This window comes from Caloenas nicobarica, chromosome 24 (assembly GCF_036013445.1).
Source record: "Caloenas nicobarica isolate bCalNic1 chromosome 24, bCalNic1.hap1, whole genome shotgun sequence".
In the NCBI taxonomy this organism is placed as follows: domain Eukaryota; kingdom Metazoa; phylum Chordata; class Aves; order Columbiformes; family Columbidae; genus Caloenas; species Caloenas nicobarica.
Window position 1 is genome coordinate 2,037,284 of NC_088268.1, and position 27,014 is coordinate 2,064,297.

The window sequence follows — 27,014 nt, forward strand, 5'->3', positions numbered from 1 at the left end:
GCAAGCCTGGTATCATCACAGCTATCTTCGTCACCGTGTCAAAATCCACAAGACCGCACACCTGAAGGAAAGTTTCCTTAATGCCTTGGTCCCCTTTGGGGGAAGAACTCACCCCCTTGTTTGCTTTGGAATGTGCAAGATCCTTCGACTATGGGTGATAGAAGTTCTGGGAGCTCCACGTGGTTTTCTACGAGTGTCACCCTTGGCTTGTGCGTTGAAGAAGTTTCGAGCTGTTTGAAGTTTTCCATGTGACTGGGGTATTTGCGACTTGTCTTCTGCTCATCGTTTCCTTCTTAGTAAGGATGAAGTTCGCAGTGTGGTTTTTGTGCGCTTGGAAAACAGTTTCCGCTCACCGGGACTTGTTGCTGAGGCTGATAGACATTTTCAGACTTCATTGAAATCTCTTGTTGTGTCCCCTTCTAGAAATCTGATCTAAACAGGATGAGCTTGCAAATCTGATTCCCGAAGGAGACCAGGAGAAAAGGTTGCCCTTGTTTGTTTGCTTCTTGCAGCAATCAGAGCAAACTTCATAAGTTCATTTGTAGCCGGCAAGGAGCAGCACAGAGGCTTGTTCACCAGTAACAATTATTGAGTATCGTCGTTTCTCCCCTTCTCGGGAGTCTGGATTTTCAGCGTGATAACTGTGGGCTATTGCAGCATGCGGTAGACCCAGGAAGGTTTTGAGAGCTTGCAAAATCCTCAGCCTTGAAAATGAAACTCATCCGCGACTACAATAACTGCGATCGCTCCTGCGTTGCTGAGTTCTTTGCTGTGGTCGCTACCCGACCCCAGGTCTCTGTCGCCCTTTCCCAGCCCGTGATGGGGTTTGTACCGCGGGTCACTAAACTGGCTCTTCTCCACCAGTACAAACCGGTGATGTGATGGTTAAACCCCCCAGTGCTGCCTTCGCGCGTGTCTCATTTCCGCCGCACTCCCTTTCCAGGAGCAATTAAAACCTAGAAGGTTTTCTCTTATTGTGGTTTTGTTTTCTGTTGTAGCATAAAGATATTGAATAAGTAGAAATCCTCAGTGCCCAGCGAGATCACGTCCCTTTGTTTGGATTCTCCTGAGACAAGTTCATGAAATTCTCCTCTGATAAAAGAGTGCGATATCAGCCAGTCCTCTAGGATTATGTCCCCCAAAGCTCGTGCCTGGCAGGAATTTCTATTAAGATATCAACATAGTGAGCAGGATTAGGGCTGTTCTATTACCTCTCTGGTGCTTACATGCCATGCATAAGTGATAGGCTGAAATAGATTTGGTTGCATTACGTTAATGCAGAGTTTTGGGGGTACATCCTTTTTTCAGCAGGCGCATCCTCTTTGTCGTTAAACCTTCAGAACCGTTTTGTATCTAATGCAGTGCACGACATTGCTGGAGGGAGCAGTTCTGAATCTGCTGATGAAAACTCTGTTCTGTTTTGACCGTTTAAAAACCAAAAAGCTCAAACGTGCAGTAGTGGTGACAAGGCTGGTGTTTCTCGATGGGCTCAGATGGCACCGTCTGGTGCAGCATCTCCGCGCCGTGGCCAGAGACGGAGCCCGAATGGAGCTGGGAAAGGCTGGAAAATCCTCCACTTGGTGTCTGGTACTAAAGCCCTGAAGCATTAGGATTAACTCTTTTCTATACATTTGTTAATTTATAGCACCGCTGGCAAATTATTTGTTCGCATCCGGTACCTTTGTGCGATTAAAAAGGGGTGGCGTGGGGTGTCGGGGTGGATTTAGGGGTGAGCAGTTTTCTCACAAGCTGGAAATTTCAGATTTGAAATCTCATTTCGTTTCTGAATTACGGAAATAATTACAAACTGAATTGACTTGAAGAGATTGGATTTTCTAAGGTGCAACTCCTGAGTAAGCTGTTGGTTTTTCCCATCCCGTTGTAGGTTTGTGCTTTGTCTCCTTCGCACAGTTTTGTTCTCCCCTTGCGTGGAAGCGTTTTATACAATAACCCTCTCTGGTTTGGGGTTTGTAGCCTGTGTAATGTGGCCAGGAAAGAGTCTGTGACCTGATTTAGAAAGAAAATAAATTTTCTGGGCTATAGGGGGATGGGGACGGACACAGCTTTGTGTGTTCTGCATGATTTCCCGTACAGGGGGCTCGTTGTCGGTGTGGCAGCGCTTGCAACCCCATGTAGTGGCATGAAGTGTGGGAATTCCTGCTCTTTCCTAAAAGCTCCATTTTCCCCTTCAAAATCTGGCTGTGTACCCAAAAAAGGGGTTAACAGAAACCCCAAATGTGGGAGTCCCGCCATTGAGAACCACGTTTACATGCTGGTAAAGATCCCATTGTCATGCACAGCAGCTCTGGAATAAATTCCCTTCAGGAAGTTCTTTAGAAGGAGAAGTTCAAGAGCTTCGCTTGCAAGGCCTTTGGCTGTTCTCCACCTTCCGCTCGGCCCCTTTGGGAGCCTGTTTGCTGTCCCCCAGCCAGGGCAGCTTTCCGAGGACACCAAGCGAGGTCCCCCGGCCCCGGTGACATCCCAGCCTTGGTGACACCCCTCGGTGACACAAGGGACCCGGTGACACATGGCCCGGCGCTGGGGACGGCGGACGGAGCCGCCATGTCGGCGCCCGCGTTGCTCTTGGCACCGCGTCACACTTGGCTATCGCTTTCCTAACTCAATTCTGGTGAAACTGAAAAGAAAAGCATCGCTTTTCGCATCGAATGATCTCCCCTTGCCTGAAAACAGAGCTCCTTTTGACCCCAAATCTTTGTCATTAATGGCTCTCGATGTGTTTCCTTTTGAAGCTGCCTCTCGAATTGGGCCGTCACCGGGAGCTCAGCCCCAACACCCCAAAATTCCAGGTTGTGAGCGCAGCTCTGCAAATAAATAACTGCTCCAGACCTCCCTGATTCCACACGGCAAAGCACGGTCATGGGGTGGAGGGGTGAGGAAGAAGCCTCCTATTATTATTATTTTATTATTATTTCTTTTTTAAACCCATCCTACCTGCCCACTACAATTTTCCGCCCCTAATGGTTTCTGCCTAACAAATGGTGTTTCTTTTTTACAGCGTTATGATCCTGGACTTGTTGTGGTGATGGTAAACTTAGCAGTGGTAATTTTTTATTTTCAGACTGAATTACTCCTTTTGTCATCAGTGCACCAATATGTTAGGCTTACTTTCTCTGTTGTAGCCATCATCCTTCTGCTTGGTCTTTCATTTTCCTTTCCTTTTTCCTTTCTTTATGCACACTTGTCTGATCCTTGTTCATTAAAGGGTATTGCTAAGAAGGGATGTTTCTGTTTGTGTTAGAACTGCCAAAAATCAGTTTAAACATCAATTTCTAATACTGTCCAAACTTGATTTTTTTTTATTTTCCCCCACACGATGGGCACTAGCACTTGCTACTGCAATTTCCAAATAGATTTTGATAAAAAAACAAATAAAAAAACCCAAACTTTGACTGCCTTAGAAGGCAAAAGTACTGATGCATTGTTTGTACGCAGGGGTTTACCAGGGCAATGAGGCATCGAAAGATCTCGATTGCTGGAGAAACCAAAAAAAAAACTGAAACCAAACCAAATTAAAAAAAAAAAAAAAGCTTGAAAACGAAAAATGAATATAAATTGTTGGCACCTGCTGCCAGCCATTCCATTTGGGTTCACCACTTACCAGTAAATCCCTGGCGGAGACGTTATGAAAGTGAAGTCATTTTTATAACCTGTCTTTAATTTGGTCCTTTTGCTCAAAATTGCAGTCACTGCTTACTTTATTATACCATTGGGCGTAAGAGAAACATTTTCAAATGTTGAAAATTTTAAAAGGCAAGCTCGATTCCAAATCTTGTTTTGGGTCGGCGCGACGCAGGAATCTTTGGGCTCGGTGGATTTCTGCCCGTCAAATTAATGGGCGTGTAAACAAAACCATAAAGCCATTAATTAAACGGACTCATTTATGAAATAAAAAACACATGCCTCTGTACTTTAAGATTTCCAAAGACACAAATCCAACCGGAATAGGTTCCTTTCGAGGACTACGGGCTGTCGCTTTTGCAGGAGTTCGTGTTGATATTGGATAAGAGACAAGTTGACGCCTATGCAGGTTTTTTTTTTGAGGCGGTTTTTGAGATTTTAACCTTTTGTCGATGGCGATGGAATAAATCCTTTTGGCATGATGAAAACCTTTGAGCCCAAAGGTATAATAGATGTGTATGTGTGTATAACAAAACAGTTGTTTACACCAACCCAAGAGCAATAATAAGGGAAGTAAACATTCTGTTTTTTTACTCAAGGTATGCACCGGAGAAGGTAAGTACTTTTTCAGTGGGCTTACATCACAACAACCAGCGCGAGTTGTGATGTAAAATGAAAATAATAATAATAATAATTTAAAACAAAAGCTGTGGTAGTAAAGTGCTTGTCTGCCCCATTTTGCTTTGTTTGGCTGGTTATGAGTGGATTAAAGATATGTTTTTTTAAAAAAAAAAAATCTCCAGCATAGTTTTGATTAGTTCAAAGTCAATTTTCTTCGCAACTAGTCCTTTTCACAGCTTACGGGGGAGGCGGCGAGCGCCAGAGCATCGTTCGCAGGGGCTGGGGATGCTCGGCCACCCAGCCTGGACCAGCCGGTGGCTTTGGATGGGCCACGTTTGGATTCTGTAACCCGGGGAGACCTTTCACAGGCAAATCCTCAGCAATTATTAACGCGGTAGGGCAGTAAAATATATTTAATGGCTTTGTTGCATCAGAAGATGAGGAGGACATTTAGCAGCGAAGGCTCATTCCTCAAGCCAACAGCCCTACGACTTGTCCCGGTCGAACATTAACAACAAAAATACTTCATGCGTTAATGTTCAGTAAATTTCTCCATCCTGGGCGGGGTGGGGGGGGCGCATTGAGGCGTTTTTGGAGCCGTAAGCTGTGAGAATGGCTGGTGTTTGGTTCACTGTAGCTTTCTGGTCTCTGCACTCCAAGGCAAGATCTCTAACCACCCAAACCCAATGTGTCGAAGCGAACGGTGGTGCCGGGCCGGGCGCTCATGTCCCTCTGTGTGTTCCTCTTCCAGGCCGGACCGATCCCATCCCTATCGTCGTCAAGTACGATGTCATGGGCATGGGCCGCATGGAGATGGAGGTGAGTCCGCCCCGGCGCTCCTCGCGCGGCTCTCGGGGAGCTGGGAGGGAAGAAATTGAAAAGAAATTTAAATTTGTGCATCGAAGGTAACAGAAAACTTACTCTTAAATCAACACAGTGAGAATCCCAGAATGTCAGGGATTGGAATGGGCCTCGAAAGCTCATCCAGTCCAATCCCCCCGCCGGAGCAGGAACACCCAGATGAGGTTACACAGGAAGGTGTCCAGGCGGGTTGGAATGTCTGCAGAGAAGGAGACTCCACAACCTCCCTGGGCAGCCTGGGCCAGGCTCTGGCACCCTCACCAGGAAGAAGTTTCTTCTCATCTTTCAGTGGAACCTCCTGTGTTCCAGTTTGCACCCATTGCCCCTTGTCCTGTCACTGGTTGTCACCCAGAAGAGCCTGGCTCCATCCTGTGACACTCCCCCTTTCCATATTGATCCCCATGAACGAGGTCACCCCTCAGTCTCCTCCAGCTCCAGAGCCCCAGCTCCTCAGCCTTTCCTCACACGGGAGATGCTCCACTCCCTTCAGCATCTTCGTGGCTGCTGGACTCTCTCCAGCAGTTCCCTGTCCTTCTGGAACTGAGGGGCCCAGAACTGGACACAATATTCCAGATGAGGTCTCACCAGGGCAGAGCAGAGGGGCAGGAGAACCTCTCTGACCTACTGACCACCCCCTTCTCATCCCCCCAGGTCCCATTGCCCTTCCTGGCCACAAGGGCCCAGTGCTGGCTCATGGTCACCCTGCTGTCCCCAGCACCCCCAGCTCCCTTTCCCCTACACTGCTCTCCAACAGGTCATTCCCCAGAAAACACTTCTTGCAATAAATATTCCGTTTCCCCCAGGTACCCGAGGTCTGATGCTACCGAAATTCCTGCGCTTTGTGATTTCACTGCCACAAAGCTGAGGATGCTCCTCCTCGGGGCAATTAATGTGCAGTTTTGCTTCTGGGATGACAAAACCGGGAAAATGAAGTACAATATGCAACGATTCTGTTTCAAAACCTCCTTTTAAAATTACACATTCCAGCAGTCTCAGTAGTGCGAAGTGTTTTATGGGACAAATTGCATTTCTTCTCTTTTTTTAATTTGATTTTTTAAAGCTTGACTACGCCGAAGATGCCACTGAGCGGAGGCGTGTACTGGAGGTGGAGAAGGAAGACACCGAGGAGCTGAGGCAGAAATACAAGGTATTGAAACAGAGACACTAACATCAACGTACCCGCGGGCTGAACGAGAGAGGGTTGTTCCGATAGGCTGTAGTAACGCTCATAGGAATTTTGTATTCTAGTTTTTTTGGTCATTATTGAGATTATTTGTATTTTAACATACTGATTACTCACTTCCCGGAATTACCCGTGGTGTTTGTTTAGCTGCTGAAGAGCCGGAGCAGAGCAGCAGGTTTTTCTCTGTGTGTTTTGTTCCTGTTGTGGAAAGAACAGTCCTGGGGCAAGCAGGACATTGGACATTTCCTTCCCTAAACCCAGAGCTGCTGCATATTTTAGTGTCACGTTCTCAGCGCAAAACGTGCGGGTGCAAATCCTAGATGGGCAGTTACCGACTGGAAGTGGAGCAGATTTTCGGTTGTCACAGGATATTGAGATATTGTCGGATAAATCCTGCTTGCTCTGAAAATGCAGGATGTGGCTCCAGTTTTGAGAAATCAATGGGCTGTATCTCTTGGGAAGAATTTCTTAAAAATATATATGTGTATATATTCTGTATTTCCATAGAGTTTACAAAACCTGTGGGTTTTTTATAAACCCAAGACCATTATCTTTTTAGTGATAAAAATGAGCCATCGTGTTGGCATCCAGCATGCCGTGTTGGAGTGTATTTAAATTATCTGTAACTGCGTTCTTTGTAGACATGTTGTCTTTGCTGGTCCTTTAATCCACTCATCCGTTTCCCAGTCTGTAAAGTCCATCAAGTCTTAGGAAAACCTGCCTGTTTAATTGTCGTGAGATTTGAGAGGTACCGGCGTTGCAGAAGAGCCTTAGCAGAATAAAGCGCCGATTTCGCATCAGTTTGAATTCTTGGAGGAATAATGGAAAATTAGTTTCAATTCCTTTAAAATTAAACATAACCATCTAAATCTAAAATTCTATTTCACTGGTTTAACAGTTAATACTTCCAGCAGTTTATTCTATAAATAGAATAATAGAAAGAATAATAGAAATCTATAGCCTCCTTTCTTGATTTTTTTTATTCTTGCTTAAGTTGAGGCCTTGACTTTGTTCGTAAGTGAATTTCTGGGCATCTCCCACCCGTAGCAGCCGTTGGGTACAGAATATTTCTTGGTTTCGCAGCGGTTGGTGTGTGAACTGCGTGTAATGCTGTTTGCTCTCAGGTCTGCAGTGCGATTTCTGCTCAAGTCTTTGGGTTTTGCAATTGGACCTTTTTGAACGTACGTCGCTCTGAGATCGTTTTCTCTTCAGCACGGGATTTTTTGAAGCGGTAGCCATCTTCCCCGACTCAGATGTGTTTTTATTAGCATGCTTTGTTGTGAGACTTTTGCATTTCTGTACTAATCTGTGAAAAATCTCGGCAATCGTCCTGTTTTTCATTGCTCCACGGGGCTCTTTTATGTAATCGCCAACCGCGACTGCGTCCCGATGAGCCATTCGGGGCGTCTCGGAGGAGTTTCAGATAAGTCTGCCCCCAAGAAATGTCCTTTAATTCCCTCTGTTTGGACAGATTCTCATCGCCTCGATGGCTTTCGGAAAAAAACCCTCCCCATGGCACAGGAAACTCGTTGGGGGTTTCAGGGGAACTTTCGATGTCATTGTTGTGCAATCTCACGCTGCTCTGTTTGATTTCTTGTCTTCCCAGGGAAGCCTCAAACCTCTAGATAGTTTTGTTGAGTTTTTTGTTCTTAACAAGGGCCTCTGGTAATAGAAACGGGAGCTTGAAATATTTTTTTTTTAATTTAGAAGGTGAGCAGTGCTTTAAATTGAAAAAAAAAAAACCCTTTTAACAGTAAAATTTTTCAGTGTCATCCCCCCTCGGGTATTGGAATTTTTTTATATGAATTTTGCATTATATAAAACACGTTCAGCAATGTTATTTTAATGTCATTTTGATGCGGTAACTGGGACATAAACCATATTGCCTTGAACAAGATCCTAAATAAAAAGAAAAAAGCTTTTGTAGTGTATATTTTTAAAATGTTTGGTAGCTCCTCTTGCTAATGTGAGGAGTTTTGCCTTAAGCTTGTATTGAAGACGGAAACTCTTAAATTTTTAGGTGCTTTTTGTCAAATGTCAGGCTATTTTTTTCTTTTATACTTTCTCTTTCTTCCAGTTGAAATACATCTGCATCTGTGTGGGGATATGCCGATGTTAGTATGGTGTGCAATTCAGCATTTGTACCTTTGTTTTTTAGTATGCATCAGTGTAAGCGTTTCTATCTCGTTAACGAGGAAGCTGGGGAAGGTTTCCCTTAAAGAATGACGACGTTTAATTAATTTTTCCAGTTACAGGAAGAGCCCTGAGATCAGTGTGTGTCTTAGCCCCCCAGGTCTGTGTTGCTTGAGCTGATCCAAAACCTGCTGCTTTTCCCTATAGCCAAAGAGGGGAGGACGTGACCATTGCTAATTCAGACACCACGCAGTTGCTTGGAGGTTTGGGTTTGCATCTCTACAAATGTTGAATTACATAAGGAAAATAATACTGGCTGCAACCTCTAAGGCAGGAGGTTGAGGTTGGAAATTAGGAACAATTTCTTCCCCAAAGGGCTGTGGGGCATTGGAACAGGCTGCCCAGGGCAGTGCTGGAGTCACCATCCCTGGAGGGGTTGGACAGGCAGACATGAGGTTCTCAGGGACATGGGGCAGTGCCGGGGGTGGGGGAATGGTTGGACTCTAATCTTGAAGGTCTTTTCCAACCAAAATGATTCTACAATTAAATGGCAACCCCAGGTGTGATCGCTGTATTTAAGCTCAGCTTAACAGACAGCACTGGGAGGGTTTCACTGATGGGCAAGTCACTCTGACGTGAATTGGGCTCATGGGTTTGAACAGTGCTTTCCCAGCTGCGGGTCTCAGTTCCTCCCTATGGAACTGCAGGCAAGCTGAGATCATGCAGACACCTGTTAGCGCTCAAAATGAAGTATCAGCATTTCAGACTCTAAGATTCTGTTCCAAAAGCAGTGATCTTCCATGTCTGATGTGTATTTTGTGCGTCTTACGTGACCAGGCAGCTGCCAGTTTGTTGATGAGTTAGAACCATAGCATCATTCTGGTTGGGAGAGACCCTCAGGATCATTGAGTCCGACCATAACCCAACGCCAGCACTAAACCACATCCCTGAGAACCTCGTCTAAATGCCTTTTAAAACCCTCCAGGGATGGTGACTCCAGCACTGCCCTGGGCAGCCTGTTCCAATGCCCGACAGCCCTTTGGAGAAGAATCGAGCTCAAAGCTTGAGGCTTTGAACGTCTCTTTTTCTTTCGGAAAATCTCCACTCTCCTCTTGCAGCCACAAAACTGCCTTCCCGTCATCAGCACTAGATCTTATTTTTTTAAGCTGTCTCCTTTCATTGATACCTGTGCTAATGACAAGATTATTTTCCGTGTTAGGAAACAGAGTCAAGGCTTGGTTGCTAGTATTGCAGAATTATCCTTCATACCTTTTAATTTCAAAGAACGATCAGCTTAATAAATCATCGGTGTACGGTGAGTTTTTTCTTAAGGACTATTTTTCCTCTAAGCTCTAGTTCATCATCTCCCGTTTGTTTCACAGGAAGTTTAACAAAAGGAATTTTTCGTTGTTGTTAATTTTGCAGGATTACGTCGATAAAGAAAAAGCAATTGCCAAGGCTTTGGAAGACCTCAGAGCAAACTTCTACTGTGAACTCTGTGACAAGCAGTATCAAAAGCATCAGGAGTTTGACAACCACATCAACTCTTACGATCACGCTCACAAGCAGGTAAATAAGCGTTGATAACACAGTTCATTGATTTTATATTCATTGCAGTGGTCTTGTTTGTGGTCAATACTTTGAATTTCCCCAGTGTATCTATTTCTTTGTTTCCCCAGGAATAGGTGTGTTATGCCACTGGTTAAGACTCTTATGCCCACCATACATTAAAAAAAACCCCAAAACAACAAAGGACAAAAAACCCCAACCCACTGTTGGCATCGAGGAGCCCAGTTTGGAGTGACCCACCAGCTGCTGGGAAACTGGGAGGAGTGCACGTGGTTCTGAGTGGCTCCCAGTTTGCACTGGGTAGTGCGGCTGTGGGGACTGGTGATGTGCCACGTGCGCACTGTTTTAATTCTGTGTTGTGTCAAATTACCGAAAATAGAGTAGGAAATAATGGGCTGTCAAAAGTCATAGAAGAAAAACTCGTCCCAAATTCTATAACTCTCAGGAGAAGGATTCAGAATCCGTGTGGCGTTGGTCCCAAGGTACCTCGGGATCTACGTGATGCTTCCTACCGTGCAGTAAATAGCAACAGTTCGTGGTTTAACCTGATCTATTTGACCATCTGAAGCGACTAAATGAGATGTAAATGTCCAACAGACAGCAGCGTTGTGCTCATCCACAGGTGAAATTGCTCAAAGGAGGTGTTTTGATATTGCTAGTCATAAATTCTCACAATACAGTCATTAAAATGCTGATAACTTCTGGAGGGGATGCTGTAGAGCACTAGATCTTGCCAAGTAGCAGTGAAGCAACAGCTTAAAACCAAGAATATGGCTTTGTTTGTTTTTTTTTTTCCCATGTATTAAGTATAGCTCAAAATAAATGCACTAAGGGAACCTGAACAGGAAATCTCAGGGCAGTTTCTGTTTGAGTACCCTGAGAAATTGTGCTTTAATAGAATTAAGAGCAGAAATATGTTCATTTACTTCGCCTTGGGAAAACGAGCTGTGACACCTGATAGTGGCAAACTTGGTGTCAAGTTTTCCATCGACTCGGTTGAAACGCGAGTGCAATTCCACTTATTGAGGGGGTGGAAGGACCCGTTTGTGTCACATTCTCACAGCGCAGTGATGCAGCATGATTACATCAACTCCTTTTTAAAACCCTTGGGTGATTAATAAGGGGACTGACGTGAGGCTGGCAGGGCCACAAGGTTTTTCTGGCGTTTAGAGATGCTGTGGAAGAGAAGAACCTGTGGAAAGCAGCCACATTGGTGTAAAAAAAGAGTCATCAGCAGGGGTGCAAGAAAATAAAAATGTCTAGGAGATAAAAGATTATTATAATGTCTTGGGAACGTGCAGAGTGGCGTAACCTTCTCATCAGTAAAGAGAATTTGGGGGTTGCTTAGTACTGCTGATTATATTGAAAGGAATTGATGTTCTTGGATAATTTGCATCCGTTGCAGTAACTTCAGGCAGGCTTTGGAGAAAAGGGTCCATCCAACTCTCGCTATGTCACCCAGCATTAATTTCGAGTTACACAGGGATTTCAACAAAGAAGTGATCGTGCTTTGCTTAGGGAAAAAATTGCTTGTCCGGCTTTATGTTGTGTCGAAACGTGTGGCACCCTGTTGGGTCAGTGCTCAGGGAGTGAACTTGAAACTGCCTCGAAATAATGAAGGCAAATTTGCATAAGTAACACCATCTCACTTCTGTTGGTCATTACTGCTCAAGGTGGGCTCGGTTCTAACTGTCTATTCTAAATTATAAGGCAGTTAGAGTAAAAAAAAGCCAACGCTGTGCGTTTCATAATACGTTGCACATTGATGCTACACATTTTGCCTATGTGGACGAGAAGGCAAGGGGGTTTTTTGAGGATAAACATGAAGTTTTCTTACAAGAAGACATTATGTTATCCTAGATAATTAGAGCCAACCATCTTGGTGTATATTATCTGCAGTGTGTTGTCTTCTCAGCTGTAACTCTTGAGGCAACAGCGCTTTGGTTTTGCCTTTTTCGGAGCTCGTTGAACAGATTTCCATGGGCTCCTTTTTGCTTTCAAGTATTTTTAGTTCCACAAACCCACGACACTGAAGCGTTTGCTTATTTCTCTGCGGCTCAGCGAGCGTCAGGCTGTCCCTGTAAATAGATGTTCCATCCTCACATCCCTTTCCGCTCCCGAGTTATAAAGACACTGTCTTGTATTCCAGGAAGGAACTCAGGATTATTGCGAAACAGGGACGATAGGTAAGTGTATTGATCCCTACCGGATACATTTTGGACCCACCAGCTTGTCAACACCAAACAATTAAAGGGGAGGTTTTATTATTATTATTTCCTGACAATCACATTTGGATATGTCTGAAATGACCTCAACATTAAGGTTGTATCCAAAAGGCAATATTTTTAAAGATTACCTTAACTGGTAAAATAATCTTTTTTTTTTTATCACAAACCATTGGCCTGTTTGAGTAATAGTGTTTTAAACATCTTGGAGGTGTGTGATATCGTTCTCTAGACTTTTTTTTTTTTTTTTTGATTGGGCTGATACTTGAGAATTACAACTATTTCAAAGAACAGGAACCACCACATGGTCAGTCCCTCGCAGGGGAAACCAGGAGACCCAAACCAACTTGAGTTCATACAGATGGCACTGGAAGAGGAAAAATAAACCCAGTTCCCTTAAAGATCCTTCAGTGAGCTATTGGAAACGGCTGTAACCATAGATGGCTTACATTTTTGTTACCCTGGAAAGCTTCTGATCTCTTTAGTGGGTTTGAACCTGGTGGCCTAGGAAGGGCCAGTGGCCTAGGAAGGCCCAGCCTCTGATGTTGCACAGTGCTGACTGTCAGCAGAGTGATAATAATTAACAGACACATGCAAAAGAAAGCAAATATAGGGCATTACCTCTGAGTGGGGCCTTAATTTGGTTTTGGGTTTTGACATCGAGATGGAATATTGGCGTTAGATTTGCATCGAGAAGAACATGGATCACCATTTCTGGGCTTGTACCCAGTTCTGTTTTCATAGCGAATCAACCCAATCTGTGTTGCACAACCCTTAGAGCAGCTCGCTGAAATTGCTGTGCTTGGATTTACCTTCTGTGTAAGTAACGCAGCATTTACAGTCGGCTTTTACGTTAGTTTTTTTAGCTTAATCTAAGAATTTCCTAAAAGAATCTCATATTCCTGCTCGCCTCCCTGATGAAGGGCTGAGCTGTTACTAAGTCACTGTTCTACACAATAAAAACATTCGCCTTCTGAATTAATTGTGAAAAACAAACATTTTCCTGTGTGAACTCTTGCCAGGTTAACTGTGAGAACACCAACCAGCATTGAATTGTGGACTTTTATGTAGCTTTCATTTTATTTATTTGGAAATGTGCAGCCTTTTGGAGGTGCAGATGATTAATTCTGCGGAGATTCTCTTTATAAAAAGACAAAGGAAACGTATTTCCATAAAGAAGCTCTTTAGGAAAGAAGGTGGAACTAAGAACTGAAACTATAGGTTTGTGGTTCTCTTCCTGCCCTAATTATGTTTTTAACGCCGAGGGGGAGGGATCTCTTAAATCGCAATAAAATCAACATAGACACTGCTGTGGTTGATGGGTTCTTAAAATCCAAACCCTGAACTTTCAGGTTTGGGGAGAGTTGGGCTTGAGCTTTCCAAAAACTCGTATCTTCAAGCAGAACTTGAATGTCAAAGACTGGAGAATCTCCAGATAATCGGTGCTACACAGGAAGCTTTTCTACTCTCGAAATGCTTTACCCTCCAAAAACCCATAGTATCTCTCTTAAAACTCAATTTTAGCTGTTGAGCTGCTCGTTTGCTGATCCAAACGCAGTTGGGGAAGATCACATATACCTGGGAAACGTTCAGGAAAATAACTCTTGAGCGTGCAATGGCTGGACATGGCGATTACACCCAGTGTTGTTGGGTTCTCCGTGGTGCTTTAACACAGGGTATATTTTCTATAAGTTGAAAATGAGATGTCAGAGGAGAAATTAAGATAAAAGAAAAGAGCAGTTTTGTGCCATTTCCCCTCTGCTCTCTTCGCTTTGTTCACGAGCGTGCGAAGAATGTCGATGACCAAAAATAAGCAGGGCTTATATGTTCCTATTTATATGAAATTATAAAGGTTGCCGTCTTTCGAGCTCCTATTTAGCTCACGGTGTCGTTCGCTCCCAGAAGCTTTTGTGGCAGAGAACTGAGCGTATGTCAAAAGTTCAGAAAGCCAGAAATCTGTAATGGAAAGTACATTATTATTTTATCTAAATAGGGATCGGCAGAGAGACTTGAGAACAATAGCAGGGGAGGAGCAGGTTCTAACAGGATTGTGTCTCAAGGATCCAGTTTATCCCTCTCCTCAATATAAATAAGGTTTGTTGTGAATGTCTCGGATCTTCATGTCTGGTAAAGCAGTGGAGCAAAGTGCTTTTTATATTCCGAGAATAACATCGTCTCATCCCACTCTGCGATTTTAGGCCTCTCCAATGGGCCTCGGTTCGGTAAAATCGCGTGGCTGTGCCAGCTTAAGTTGAGAAAATCCATTTATGCCTCAGTTTGGTACTGGGGGGGGTCTCGCTTTGATACCATCTCCCAGCAAAACCTCACGTGCCATTGCTGAGTTCTTTTTCCTTTTACAGCAGTTTGTGAATCCTGATGGTCCCCATGTTATTTAACCACCTTCAAGTGGTTCATGGGCTGTCTCTGGAGCTTTTAAATGACACAGGAGTGCAGCTTATTTAAGGTGACTTGAAGAGAATTAGAAGGTAATGGGGTTGTCGGCCAATTTGGTCCCTCCGGAGCTACAGAATGATCAGGATTCTCTATAAAACCCTTTCTTCAAAAGCTCAATTTGCACACCCACTGAAATTTAAAGAATTCTTAGTAATTTTCTTAGAAACCAGGCTCAAAACCTACAATACTATTCCTTGTTACAAAGCTGAGGTGGGTGGCAGCTATTGATAAAACACAATATCAAGCTGGAGGTAACAAATTCTGCTTCAACGTGCAGAAATTTGGACAAATGTCACTCGAGTGCTGGTGGTTTGTGTCCCATTTTGTTGGTCACTGGGTTTACTGGTGTCACCCTTATTATAATAAACGGGCAGAATAGGATTTCTTGGCTTCGTGGTCACCATCATCCTCAGAAAAACGTTCTTTTTCAGAAAACACACTGCCTACCAAGAAAGAACGCTTCCTAATTTTTAAGTCCTGTTTGATTTAATACACATTGGTGGCCCTGATCCTGTTGAAAAAATTAGCACTGTGGGAAGACTTGAAAAGGCTGGGTTTACCCCAAAAAGATGTGTTCCCAGGGCTCCTTGTCCCCAGTTGGAGGGGAGAAGCTCCCTGAGGATGATCGAATGGTTGCGTTAAACTCTTGTTTCAATTTCTTCGCCGTGTTGGGGGATAAAGGGGCAGCCGTGCAAGTCGCCTCCACCAACACGCACACATATGGCGCAGTCCAAAAAGTAATTTAGAGATTTTGGGGGATTAGAATAATGGACTAAGGATTAACTGGGAATTTCTTTAGTGTAAAGCCTAGCTTAAATATCCATCTAGTTCCAATAGCTTGCTGGGAAGGCTGAGACCTACAGTACGCTGAGAAGCATTTAATTGCTTTGATATATTCCTTTTATTACCATTTTTTAATGAATTCACCCCAGTTAGGTTAGGGAGAGGTGGTCGTTAACTGGTTGTCCACTGTTCTTTGCGTAAATAAATCACTGGATTCAATTACGGACTTTTCTATCTTTAACTTACCCAGCCAGACCCTTCTTCCTTCTGGCCCCGACTCAGCCTCGAGATCTAGTCCTTTTTCAACTCAGCTGTGTGAAATCAAACCAAATTCTCCCCAATTCGGGGCGTAATAAACCCTCAGCCCTTTGGAAACCTTCCTGAGTGGTTTAGCATCTGAAAAGGCGCGGGGATTAATTAGTGTCACTGGGTGTTGCGGTGCAGCCGGATACTTCGTTTGCTCCATCGCTTCGAATTTTAACCATTGAGGGCAGGAGGTTTTGGGGAGCAGAGCCGCCCTGAGGTTGGCGTTGAAGGAAACGAGCGTTTAATCCTCTTTTCCTTAAAAATTTATAGCAAAGGCAGGATTGCATTGCAGGCAGGAGCATCGTTATCAACTTTGAGCCCGTTTTATTTCCCGGGGAGACGTTTCAGGCCCCGTCTGGGGACAGAGGTGGGTTCTTGATCGCACCGTTGCACTTTCCTCTTCAAATGAAAGGTCACAGTTCACTCCTGGTGTAAATAGCTGGGTCGTATTTTCTTTTTGCAAATGGATCAGCGATCTAGAAATTTGGCACCAACCCCCAGGTAAATAGTTTTAAATAGTTTCACCAGCTGCTGGTGACTTTTAAAATCAGCGTGAAAAAGCCGATAGTGGCGCTGAGTCCATTTTTTATATATGTTTTTTTTCCCTCTCTCTTACAAAAAAATTTACTATTCAACACTTAACACACACCACGAAACCCGTGAGCCCTTTACTTGTCCTGGTGAAAGTAGCTCTGTAATTCCAGGTGGGATCATTGCTGTGTCCGTCCGTGTCTGTGTGTCCCCCTCTTTTGCTCCTTTTCCATAGAATAGCTCACAAACGTGCCCAGAACCTGTCTAGTAACGCTTGCTTTTTATTATTTTATTTTTTCCTCTCTTACACTCTTGTTATATTTTTACTTTCTTTTGTTTTTTGTTGTTTTTTTTTTTTCTTTGTGATGTGACATTTTCAGCTGATGTATTGAAAGCAAACCCTTCTAATTTTGGAGCCCAGATCACAAGAGTGAGTTTCTTTCTACTGCTGTCTATAGCTGTATTTCTTTTTTTCATTTATTTGTGTGTCTTCCCCTCTGATTTCGGTACATTTAGTAAATACGCTTAGTAAGAGAATCCTCTGTCTTGTCAAATCTTCCCCTTTTCACAAAGCAATGTTCTCTTTACATTGGGCCAACTTCATTCATTTAAATTGGAATTTTGGGGTAGTTTTCAGCTCCGCTGTTTCTGCGCGTCCCGGTCTGATTCTGCTCCATTCAAGGCAGAGTCAGCTAGAGGTATATTTAGAATTCACTGATTATTTGTCCATCCCGTACGAGGATTTTTCCCGCTCTGAGCACCGTTACTCTTGCAGGCCCTTCACGAAACGCCTGAAAACCATGACACTTTTTGAAAAGCTGGGTACACGTTGCTTTCTGGAATTGGGACTTTTGAAAGGGTTTCAAATTGTGCACTGAAAAAAAAGAAAAAGCAAAATTAATCCCTTAGTATGGTACACACCTTTGCTGCTTTCTGTTACTGAAACCTCTGCATAGCGCTCTAAAAAAAAAGCCTTGTGAGTTTTTACGCACATTCAAAGGAAAAACAGCAGCTTCTTTTCCTAGTGCTTTGAGACAAAGACTTTCAAAGATGTTCTGAAGCCTCGCATGTTCTGAAGTCTCTAGATTTCCTCAGCGATGTTACGATGTCTGAAATTCCTTGGGTTTGGGTTTGTTGGGTTTTTTTGGTTTTGTTTTTTTTTTTTTTTTTTCTGGGGAACTCAGTGTTTCTACCCTCAAAAGTATGAAACCCCCAAAGACCCCGCTGCCTTTTAGAGCCTTTTGTTTCTTGAGAGACTCCGGTCAGGAACGCAAGGAACTGTCTGTGCTGTGTGTTGGATTATTTATTTGCTTCCTGGAATCATCTGCATGGGATTTTTGGCACTTTCCCCAATGTTTTTGGCACCTTCTCCAATGTAATTTGTACATTGCTTTTGTCAGATCTAATACGTGGGTGACTCTCTAATCCCTTTCTGTCCTTTGGCCCGTGCTATTCAGACTTTTGCCGTGCGCTGTTTGTCGAGTACATTCGCACCCTGCAACAACAGCAAAATAAAGTTTGCTTGGTTTTTTTTATCCCCTTTTCCTTCCAGAATTCGCTTATTGCTTTGAAATCAGCTTTGCTAAAGAAAACCAGCCGTGTTAATTGGAAAGGCGCGCGCAGACTCGAAGCCGTAGCCAAAAGCGATCACCGGTTGTCTTTCCGTTCAGCTCCTGGGAGGATAATGATGCGCCCGCTCGCTTTGTTGAGCCGAGATGCTGTTGCTCCATCCCAGCTCAATAAACGCGACCAGGGATGGGCCGTACGGCGTATTTCCCGGTGCTGCGGCTCAACCGCAACCACCTCTAACCCGCTCCCGCTTTCTTTTGCCCCAGAGGTTGAAGGATCTCAAGCAAAGGGAATTCGCTCGCAACGTCTCGTCGAGGTCGCGGAAGGATGAAAGGAAGCAGGAGAAAGCGCTGCGGCGGCTGCACGAGCTGGCCGAGCAGAGGAGACAACCCGAATGGTGAGTCCGGCTGTCCCCGAGCGCCTCGGGCTGCGCTGGGATCCTTGCTCCTCTAATCCTGCACCGCTTTTGAGGACAAAGTTTCACGCTTAAGTTTGGCCTCGTGCTGTGGTTTCACTAAACCGTTAGTCCAGAGCATCCCCAAATTGCTGTGGTTTCAATAAACCATCAGTCCAGAGCATCACCAAATTGCTTTATAGTTTTCTTTGGTTATTTAATCTTATTAAAATGACTGTATAATGCTATTTCAATGCGTATTTCTGGATACAAGAGCACTCGAAATGTGGAAAAGACTGTTTTAGGAGTTGGACTAGATGACCTTTGAAGGTCCCTTTCAACCCAAACAATTCTATAATTCTATCCTTTTTCCCTGAAAATTATCCCTAGCATGACTTTTGAGGATGCTCAAAATACAAGCCCTACTCCAAAAATAAGCCCTAGTTTTACAGTTCATTTAGAAAGTCAATTTAAATAGTGTCCAGACAGCTATACATGGAAAAAAGTAAAATAAATAGGCAATGGAATGCAGCAGGACAGACAGACCCTTCACCAAGAAAAGCAGACACCCCAAAAGAATCGCACTCAAAAGACCCCATTTGAATAAATGTTGAATTTTGTTTATGAATATTGGTAAATGTAGATTGTTGTATATGGAAAAAGGAAATAGAGTTGCAAGAAATTCATGATGCAATTCAGGGTTTGGAGAGTTATGAGGATGTTCGAGAATGTGATGACATGGCTATATTTGAATAAATTTTTGTTCAAGAATAAATGTAGATAGTTGTTCACGGAAAAATAAGACATGCCCCGAAAATAAGCCCTGGCACAGCTTTTGGAGCAAAAATTAAGATAAGACCCTGTCTTATTTTTTGGGAAACCGGGTATGATTTAGATGAACAATTGCAGAAGGGTATAACTGGCAGTCAGCGTTTTTCTCTGTTTCAATTGTTCTGCAGCGCTCCCGGGAGCGGCCCCATGTTCAGAACCACCACGGTGGCTGTGGATGAGGAAGGTGGCGACGACGACGATTCCGCAGCCGGTGGCTCTTTCATCCAGACGACTTCTGGCCAAGCGACGGAGATGCCGATGGACAGAGGGTTCCTCAACGCGGGCCAAGTCGGTGGCACCGTTATCCCGGGCCAAACGCCCCTCCAAACAGCACAAGCCATCAGCTTTGGCATTAAGAGCACGCTGGGGACGCCGCTGCAAAAGATCGGCGTCTCGTTTTCCTTCGCCAAGAAGACTCCGGTGAAGCTCGAGACCATCGCTTCTGTTTTCAAGGACCACGGGGAAGAATCGGGTTCTGCAGATGGAGCAAAAGCTGATGAGAGAGGGTCCTCGGACACAGGGAACTTGCAGAAATCTGGTGAGGGCGAAAGCACGAATAATTCTGACAGTAAGGCGGAGGAAGATGACCAACACGACAAAGATAGCGGGTCTCTAGCCACTACGTTATCTAAATTAAAAAAGATGAAGCGAGAAGATGGACCAACAGCGGTAGAACCGGAGTACTATCACTATATCCCCCCAGCCCATTGTAAAGTAAAACCCAATTTTCAATTCCTGCTTTTCATGAAGTCTACCGAACAAATGGAAGCTGAAAATGTGAACAAAAAAACCGCGCATGAAGCTAAAAAGGGTAATTCTCCAAAACCCAAACCCGGGAAGCAGGTGGAGAAGGCTGCCGAGAGTGCGGGGCAGCAGAAGGAGCAGAGCGCTCCCGAAACCGTGGCTCAGCGCAGCAAAACGGAGCTAAAAGAAGTCTCGGAAAATACGAATATTCAAGAGAGCAAACACCATCCAGAGAGCAACCTCCCCGAGCCAGACACCGCTAAAGAAATTGCTCAGCCTGTCTCGGACTGTAAAGGTGTCTCTGAAGGACCAAAGCATCCGACTGGACCTTTTTTCCCCGTTTTGAGTAAAGATGAGAGCACGACGCTCCAGTGGCCTTCAGAGCTTCTCATATTTACCAAAGCAGAACCGTCTGTTTCGTACAGCTGCAACCCCCTGTATTTTGATTTCAAGCTCTCTCGCAACAAAGATGCTAAAGGGAAAGGGGCGGAGAAATCGAAGGATCCGGGGAGTCTTTGTAAAGAAAACGTTCCGAGCGCAGAATCCAGTGAAATGAGCAGAGCCAAGGAGGTAGAAAGCATCGCTAACCGTTCTGCTCTAAAAATGGAAAACAAATCTCTGTTGGCCTGCGGCTCCCAGATCAAGCAGGAGTCCAGTTTGGCAAGTGTTAGTAAGGGAGAGGGAGAGGACAGGAGTAAAAGCATAACTGGCAAGAGTAAATCCGGAAGGTCCCATAAACACAAAAAGAAAAAGAAGCACAAAAAGTCCGGCAAACACAAACGTAAACACAAGGAGGAAGCTGATGAGAAAAGCCGAAAAACTGACCTGGGCGAAGAGAAACCCAAGAAACGGAAGAGACACCGGCACAGGAAAGGCAAATCCTCTCTTTCTACCGAATCGGAATGGGCGCTAAAAACCGAACTGTCTGAAGACTGTGGCCATTTCCAGAAGAAAAAGCGATGCTCGCAGGAGTCCCAGAGGAAGTCTCTGTCTGCCGAAGAGGGGAGCAGCGGTAAAAAAGAGGACGGGGGTAACTCCTGCCAGGAGCACGGCAGCAAAAAGCACAAGGCTGAGCCGCAGCAGGTACCCACTTCCAGGAGACGCTGTCCGGCCCCTTCCCTGGGCAGGAGCGGCCGCCGCAGCCGGCAGAGCAGCGGCGACTACGACAGCGACGAGGGCTTGCGCAGGAAGCGCTGCCGGCAGAAATCCCCCTCGCGATACAGCGATGACGACTATGACTCCGGCAGCGGGCGCTCCAGGAGCCGCTCGGGGCGCGGGGACTCCTCGGGCAGGTCCTATTCCAGCAGCTCGGACGCGTCCTCGGAGCACAGCCACTACAGCTGCCGCAGGAGCTACTCAGACGACAGCTACAGCGACTACAGCGACCGGTCGCGGTGCCGTTCCAAGCGGTCCCACGACTCGGAGGATGACTCCGACTACAACAGCTCGAATCACAGGTCGAAGCGGCGCAAATACTCCTCTTCCGAGGACGACTATAGCTCGAGCAGGAGCAGGTCGAGGAGTCGAAGCCGGAGCCGGACGCACCCTCGAGACAGGTCGAGGACGAGGAGCCGCGGCAGGACACGCAGCAGCAGCTGCAGCCGCAGCCGGAGCAAGAGGAGGAGCCGCAGCGTGACGGGTCGCAGCTGGAAACGGAGCCGCAGCTACAGCAGGGACCGCAGCCGCAGCACCAGGAGCCACTCGCAGAGGTCACTCTCCCGAAAGGGCTCCCGGGGCCACGAGAGCCCCGAAGAGAGGAGATCCGGGAGGAGAGACTTCATCAGGTCCAAAATCTATCGCTCGCAGTCTCCTCACTATTTCCGGACGGGCCGAAATGAAGGATCGGCGCTGAAGAAAGAGGATGGCAAAGGGGAGGATCTGAAAGGATCCGGTTCGCTCTCCCAAAACAGCACCGGCACGGGGAGGACCTCGGAAGGCGACTGCAGCCCAGAGGAGAGAAATTCTGTCACTGCAAAACTCCTCCTGGAAAAAATTCAGTCCAGGAAGGTTGAGAAGAAGCCCTGCATCGCCGATGAGATGCTGGCAGGGCCAAACAAGGTGGGCATAAAGCTGAAAGATCCTCCCCAGGGCTACTTTGGCCCCAAACTTCCTCCTTCCTTAGGCAACAAACCGGTTCTCCCCTTAATTGGGAAACTGCCGACTGTTCGAAAACCAAACTCCAAAAGATATGAAGAATCCGGCTTGGAGAGGAGCGAGGAGCAAGAGCTGTCGGATTCTGAGGATGCTTCCCAAGGCGTGGAGGAGGCTCAGCTGGCCGGGCAGTCTCTGCTGGAAGACGTGGTGATGATGATTCAGGACAAAGCTCTGGATGAGCAGAAACGGGACGAACCTGCTGTGGAAATGCCGACTGTTCCCCTGGAAGCGCCGGCACTCCCCGAGTGCTTCGGTTCCGGAGACCTGGTCATGCCGCATAACTTCCTCGCGGATCGGAGCGATGGCGATGGGCTGGAACCCGTGGACGGGGGCAACCAACCAGTCCCAGTGGAAACCAGTATGATGCCCTTAGTTTCGGACGTCGAGCACTTTCCTGGCTATGTGCCCCAGGGCGGAGATCCGAGCATGGAAGGCGATCGCGAAGGAGGAGAAGACTCCTCTCTAGCGCCGCTCGAGAGCCAACCCATCACTTTTACCCCTGAAGAAATGGAGAAATACAGCAAGCTGCAGCAAGCTGCTCAGCAGCACATCCAGCAGCAGCTCCTGGCCAAGCAGGTCAAGGCTTTCCCCGCCGGGGCGGCCCTGGCGCCGGCCGCGCCGGCCCTGCAGCCCATCCACATCCAGCAGCCGGCGGCGGCGGCGGCCACGTCCATCACCACGGTGCAGCACGCCATCCTGCAGCACCACGCGGCCGCCGCCGCCGCCGCCATCGGCATCCACCCGCACCCGCACCCCCAGCCGCTCGCTCAGGTCCACCACATCCCCCAGCCCCACTTAACGCCCATTTCCTTATCCCACTTGACCCACTCCATCATCCCGGGCCACCCCGCCACGTTTCTCGCCAGCCACCCCATCCACATCATCCCCGCGTCCGCCATCCACCCCGGCCCCTTCACTTTCCACCCGGTTCCTCACGCTCTCTACCCGACCCTCCTCGCCCCCAGACCCGCCGCCGCCGCGGCCGCCACCGCCTTGCACCTCCACCCTCTGCTGCACCCCATTTTCTCAGGACAGGACTTGCAGCATCCCCCCAGTCACGGCACATGAAGAACAAAATTAACCTTGGAGGAAGGAGAATATATTTTGCATTTTGGGAAGGGATTGGAGTTGATCCGGCTGGCGGGTGAGGCCTGAAGAATTTCCTCGCGCTATTTTGCGGCCGAAGAAGCGGAAGGCTGGAGGGCCAGGCGGGTCGGATTGTTGTGTTCTGTCTGCTCCCGGGGACTGTCCCTTGTCCCCAAGGCCCCGCGCACGCAGCACCGCTGTCCCACCAGAACCATTTCACCTGCAGACCAGCGAGACGCTTGGAAAGGCCTTTTTTTCTTTGCCCTGGATCCTTACGCTTGGTCATCTTCCTTCTGCCGCCTGGTAGATGAGAAATGAGATTTCACACACACTGAGAGGTCTTGCAAAATCCTTTTAATGAGGTCATCTAATTAAAATAGTCAGCATGATTGAATCTGGCTTGTAATCGGCCATAAAACACTCACGGGCAGCTGGGGATGCTGGCAATGGAAGGGCCAGTACCGGTTTTCAGGCATTACAGGAGATTTCTTGGCACCCTCTTGCTGCTTTTTTTTTTTTTCCCCTTGCTGAGCAACAAAAGTGGAAGTAAAATCTTATTTTAAAGCGTGTGCCCAGAGCTCCGACCCTTCTCCACTGAGGACGGCACCGCGACGCTGTCGGGAAACCGGGGACAGGAGGGAGGTGCTGGGTTTAGTGGTTGGCGGTTTCACCCTGGGCTTTGACCACTTTTCTCCTGAGAGAGGGGCAAAAAAATATAGAAATCACTAACTTCCATCTTTTGTGGTATTGAGAGGTGCTGGGATGAGAGAGAGAAGAAAAATCCCTTCAGGAATCGAAGCAATACAGAGAACTGAGGAGAGTGGCCGGGGTATGTAAAGTGTATTATTCTTTCCTCTGTAATACTGATGGTTTCCTTAATTTATAGGTTTTCTTTTTTTTTTTTTTTTTTTAATGTAAAGAATTGCACTGAACTCTGTAAACAAAGATGCTGCTTTTTGTAGCTCATATATAAAAAAAAAAAAAGGTTACATTTGTAGTATACCGCAATAATATTTTTTACAGCCGGTTCTTTTAGTGGTACTCGTTCTGGTGGCTTTTGTGTAAATATGTTTGCCGTAGGTGAAATAAGACACTTGTAAAGGTTCAACTTTATAGTTTCCGCTAGATGCAAAGTGACTAAGCATGTATATTTTACCAAGCTCATGTATTTTTGAAGTTTTTATGTACTATAAAATGTAAAAAAAAACAAAAACAAAAACAAAACCAAAAACCTATCTCCATTTAACATTTTGCAGAAGAAAAACAAGGTGGCGAGGGGTAGGTGAGGTGAGGGTTCCGGCGATGAAGGGCACGCCGCGCTCCTCGCCGCGGGAGGAACCGGGAGCGCAGGGAGCTCGGGCCGTTTCCCACACTCTAAAATACCCCGGGTTTTGTTCTGGTTTTTTGTTTGGTTTGTTTTCCCCTGGGTTCGATTTGCAGGTGCCTGGCTGTGCGGGTTCATACAGTCTCCTGGTGAAGGAAAGAGCCTTTTCCCCTTAACCCTTTGCTGCCTGCACGAAGGACAAGGGGGTTTGCGTCCAGTCCCTCGAGGTGCTTTGGGTCCGATCCCTCGAGGTGGTTTGGGTCTCGCTCCTCGAGGTGGTTTGGGTCTTAGTCCCTCAAGGTGGTTTGGGTCCAGTCCCTTGAGGGGTTTGGGTCTTAATCCCTCGATGTGCTTTAGGTCTAATCCCTTGGTGTTTTGGATCTAATCCCTCGAGGTGCTTTGGGTCTGATCCCTCAAGGTGCTTTGGGTCTTGATCACTTGAGGTGTTTGGGTCCCATCCCTTGAAGCGGTTTGGTTCTTCAATCCCTTGAGGCACTTTGGGTCTAATCCCTCGAGGTGTTTGTGTCCCATCCCTCAAGGCCGCGCTGCCCGTGATGCTCCGTGAGGTTTTTTTTCTCCGTTCTCCCCGTCCTTGTCCCCTCCCTGTGGGTGCCACCAACCCCGGGAGGCTCCTGCACCCCCCAGCTCTCCCCATACCCCGGGTCGAGCTGCCGTGTCCCCCTGCCCCAGATATTCCAGGTTTGAACCCTCCCGCTGCTTTGCGGGACCCGATTTTGGCGCAGGGGGACGGGCAGCATCTGCATCCCCATCCCCACCGGAACCCAGCACCAAACCCCGCGGAGATTCCAAGCACCAAACGCTTGAGCTTCCTCACTCTTCACACTTTGCATTCGAGCAGGTTGGACTGAAACACGACGGTCAAAAAAACAAAGAAGGGACTCAATCTCTCTGTAAATAATTAACAGTATTAATGTCTCAGCGCTTCATGAGCTTCTAGATCCGATGCGCATGTTCTGGCACCTTCACACCGCAGTCAGGGCTTTGGGTTATTATTTTTTTTTCCGACTTCCAGAATAGTGCTAAAAATGATTAACCTACCGTTACTTAACGAGCGTAAACAGACTGTATTTAACTTTGTCACATAAGATATATATATAAATATATATATATGCTGTAAAATGAGGGGGGAAAAAAAAACCTTTCTAATAAACCAATGATTTGTGGAAAAAAAACCCACCTGTGTGGTCGTGTGAAATGACTGGGAGCGGCTGCTTCTGATGGCGATGGAGCCCGGGGCTTTTTTCCTAAAATAACGGGATTAGATGCTGGGTTCAGCAAGGAAAAAATTCTTTAAATTGCTTGGAAGATACTGAGCTGGATGCAGAGAAAATGTACTCTGAATTATCTTTCTTTTTTTAAAGGACATTATTCGGCCTTAACGCTGGAATCTCTCCTGGCACGATCAGTCCTGGTCAAATTGTTACCAAAGGTGAAACGGGGCAAGAAAGGGAAGTGGTGCAAGACACAGGAAATGGAGGAATTTGATGGGGGGCAAAAATAGAGTTGACTTGAAGCAATGGGGGGTGGGTTTGGGCTGGACTTGGGTGGCCCCAGCCTGGGCAGAGCCCAACAGCTGCTGCTTAGAGCTGAGCTGGGCTCGGTTTAAACCCGGCCCAGAGCCCCACAGCTGGGCTCAGCTAAACCCTGCCCAGAGCCCCACAGCCTGGGCTCAGCTTAAACCCTGCTCAGAGCCCCACAGCTGGGCTCAGCTAAACCTGGCCCAGAGCCCCTCAGCTGGGCTCAGCTAAACCCTGCTCAGAGCCCCACAGCTGGGCTCAGCTAAACCCTGCCCAGAGCCCCACAGCCTGGGCTCAGCTTAAACCTGGCTCAGAGCCCCATAGCTGGGCTCAGCTTAAACCCTGCTCAGAGCCCCACAGCTGGGCTCAGCTTAAACCTGGCTCAGAGCCCCATAGCTGGGCTCAGCTAAACCCTGCCCAGAGCCCCACAGCCGGGGCTCAGCTTAAACCCTGCCCAGAGCCCCACAGCTGGGCTCAGCTTAAACCCTGCTCAGAGCCCCACAGCTGGGCTCAGCTTAAACCTGGCTCAGAGCCCCACAGCTGGGCTCAGCTAAACCCGGCCCAGAGCCCCACAGCTGGGCTCAGCTTAAACCCTGCTCAGAGCCCCACAGCTGGGCTCAGCTAAACCTGGCCCAGAGCCCCTCAGCTGGGCTCAGCTAAACCCTGCTCAGAGCCGCACAGCTGGGCTCAGCTTAAACCTGGCTCAGAGCCCCATAGCTGGGCTCAGCTAAACCCTGCCCAGAGCCCCATAGCTGGGCTCAGCTTAAACCCTGCCCAGAGCCCCACAGCTGGGCTCAGCTTAAACCCTGCTCAGAGCCCCACAGCTGGGCTCAGCTTAAACCTGGCTCAGAGCCCCACAGCTGGGCTCAGCTAAACCCGGCCCAGAGCCCCACAGCTGGGCTCAGCTTAAACCCTGCTCAGAGCCCCACAGCTGGGCTCAGCTTAAACCTGGCTCAGAGCCCCACAGCTGGGCTCAGCTAAACCCGGCCCAGAGCCCCACAGCTGGGCTCAGCTAAACCCTGCTCAGAGCCCCTCAGCTGGGCTCAGCTTAAACCTGGCTCAGAGCCTC

General features: G+C 46.9%; 1 protein-coding gene across 8 annotated transcripts in view; it reads left to right on the top strand.

Moving 5' to 3' along the window:
* GPATCH8 (G-patch domain containing 8) overlaps window positions 1–25,586 on the top strand; it is a 53,006-nt gene extending 27,420 nt beyond the window's left edge. For 4 of the 8 annotated variants that reach the window (XM_065651151.1, XM_065651156.1, XM_065651158.1 and 1 more), the window contains 7 exons: window positions 5,012–5,079; window positions 6,182–6,268; window positions 9,863–10,006; window positions 12,156–12,192; window positions 16,686–16,735; window positions 18,141–18,271; window positions 19,228–25,586. In XM_065651151.1, coding sequence (XP_065507223.1) covers window positions 5,012–5,079; window positions 6,182–6,268; window positions 9,863–10,006; window positions 12,156–12,192; window positions 16,686–16,735; window positions 18,141–18,271; window positions 19,228–23,065 — 4,355 coding nt within the window. In that variant the 3' untranslated portion in view covers window positions 23,066–25,586. Of the gene's footprint in view, window positions 1–2,750; window positions 2,891–3,016; window positions 3,062–5,011; window positions 5,080–6,181; window positions 6,269–9,862; window positions 10,007–12,155; window positions 12,193–16,685; window positions 16,736–18,140; window positions 18,272–19,227 lie in introns of all 8 variants that reach the window. The other 4 variants (XM_065651153.1, XM_065651154.1, XM_065651155.1 and 1 more) reach the window with 3 other exon arrangements.
* Window positions 25,587–27,014: the final 1,428 nt, after the last annotated feature.